Source organism: Monoraphidium neglectum (assembly GCF_000611645.1).
Source record: "Monoraphidium neglectum strain SAG 48.87 unplaced genomic scaffold scaffold05689, whole genome shotgun sequence".
Classification (NCBI taxonomy): Eukaryota; Viridiplantae; Chlorophyta; class Chlorophyceae; order Sphaeropleales; family Selenastraceae; genus Monoraphidium; species Monoraphidium neglectum.
The window spans coordinates 2199-3127 of NW_014007941.1; the positions used below are offsets into that span (position 1 = coordinate 2199).

The following is a 929-nucleotide window of genomic DNA, read 5'->3' on the forward strand; positions in this document are numbered from 1 at the left end:
GCCGCCGCCGGCCGGCTGCTGCTGCTGCGCGCGCTGCGCGCCCTAATGGGCAGCGGGGGGGGGGAGGGGGTGGGTGAGCGGGCGTCGACGGGCCGGCCCGAACGCTGCAGCGCGATGCCGATGCGGGGTGCAAAATTTGGACAGCGGCATGCAGTTCCCAGGAGAACGTGCGGCATCCGCTCCCACCCGGTCGACCCCTACTGATTGTGCTCAGGCCTCGGCCAGCCAACCATGCAGGGGCAGGGCGGGTAGGGGGCGCGGGGCCACACCTGTGATAGGAACGAGGGCGCCGCCTCCGCCTCCTCCCGGACTGCCCGCCTGAACGCCAGAGAGTCCAGAGACGCGGACACCTGACTAATGCCCCCGCCGCTGCCACTGCCGCCCCCGCCGCCGCCGCCGCCGGGCCCCTGCCGCGCGCGCCCGATGCTGCGCGTCCGTGACGCAGGCGCGAGCGCGGCGCCGGCGCGGTGGGGCGAGTCCGACGCGGCGGGCGCGCGGGGGTCGTCGCGCGGGGAGCAGGGGAGGGACTCGCTCAGAAAGGAGTGCGCGGCGCGGCGCGCCGCGGTCGGGGCTGCGCGGGGCGAGAGGGAAACCGGGTGGGGGTGGGATTTTAGTGGGAGTGTGGGCGGGGGAGTGTAGGTGCGGGACTTGAAGCGGGATGGTGATGCTGTCAATCACATGTGTCAGGACGACTGCAATATGCCAGGCGCAGGACAGCACGCATATTTGTGGAGGAAATGTTCCTTGCCCCCAACCCCAACCAACCAATTGAGTGTGTTGTGGTTTTGAGGATCAGGGCGCGCCGCAGACCCACCTGCCCGCCCCGCGTCCGGCGTGACCTCTCGCCGCCTCTGCCGCGCGCCCCCGCCCGCCGGGCTGCTGCCCGGGCTGCTGCAGTGCTCTGGCGCCGCCAGCGCGCCGCCCAGCCG

The 929-nt window shown here is 73.0% G+C and overlaps 1 protein-coding gene across 1 annotated transcript; it reads right to left on the reverse strand.

Moving 5' to 3' along the window:
* Positions 1 to 197: 197 nt before the first annotated feature.
* MNEG_15811 (hypothetical protein) lies at positions 198 to 571 on the reverse strand (the record flags this gene model as incomplete). The annotated part of the gene is made up of 1 exon (XM_014035719.1): positions 198 to 571. A coding segment is annotated over one exon (374 nt), but the record flags the coding sequence as incomplete, so codon positions are not given.
* Between the last annotated feature and the right edge of the window lie 358 nt (positions 572 to 929).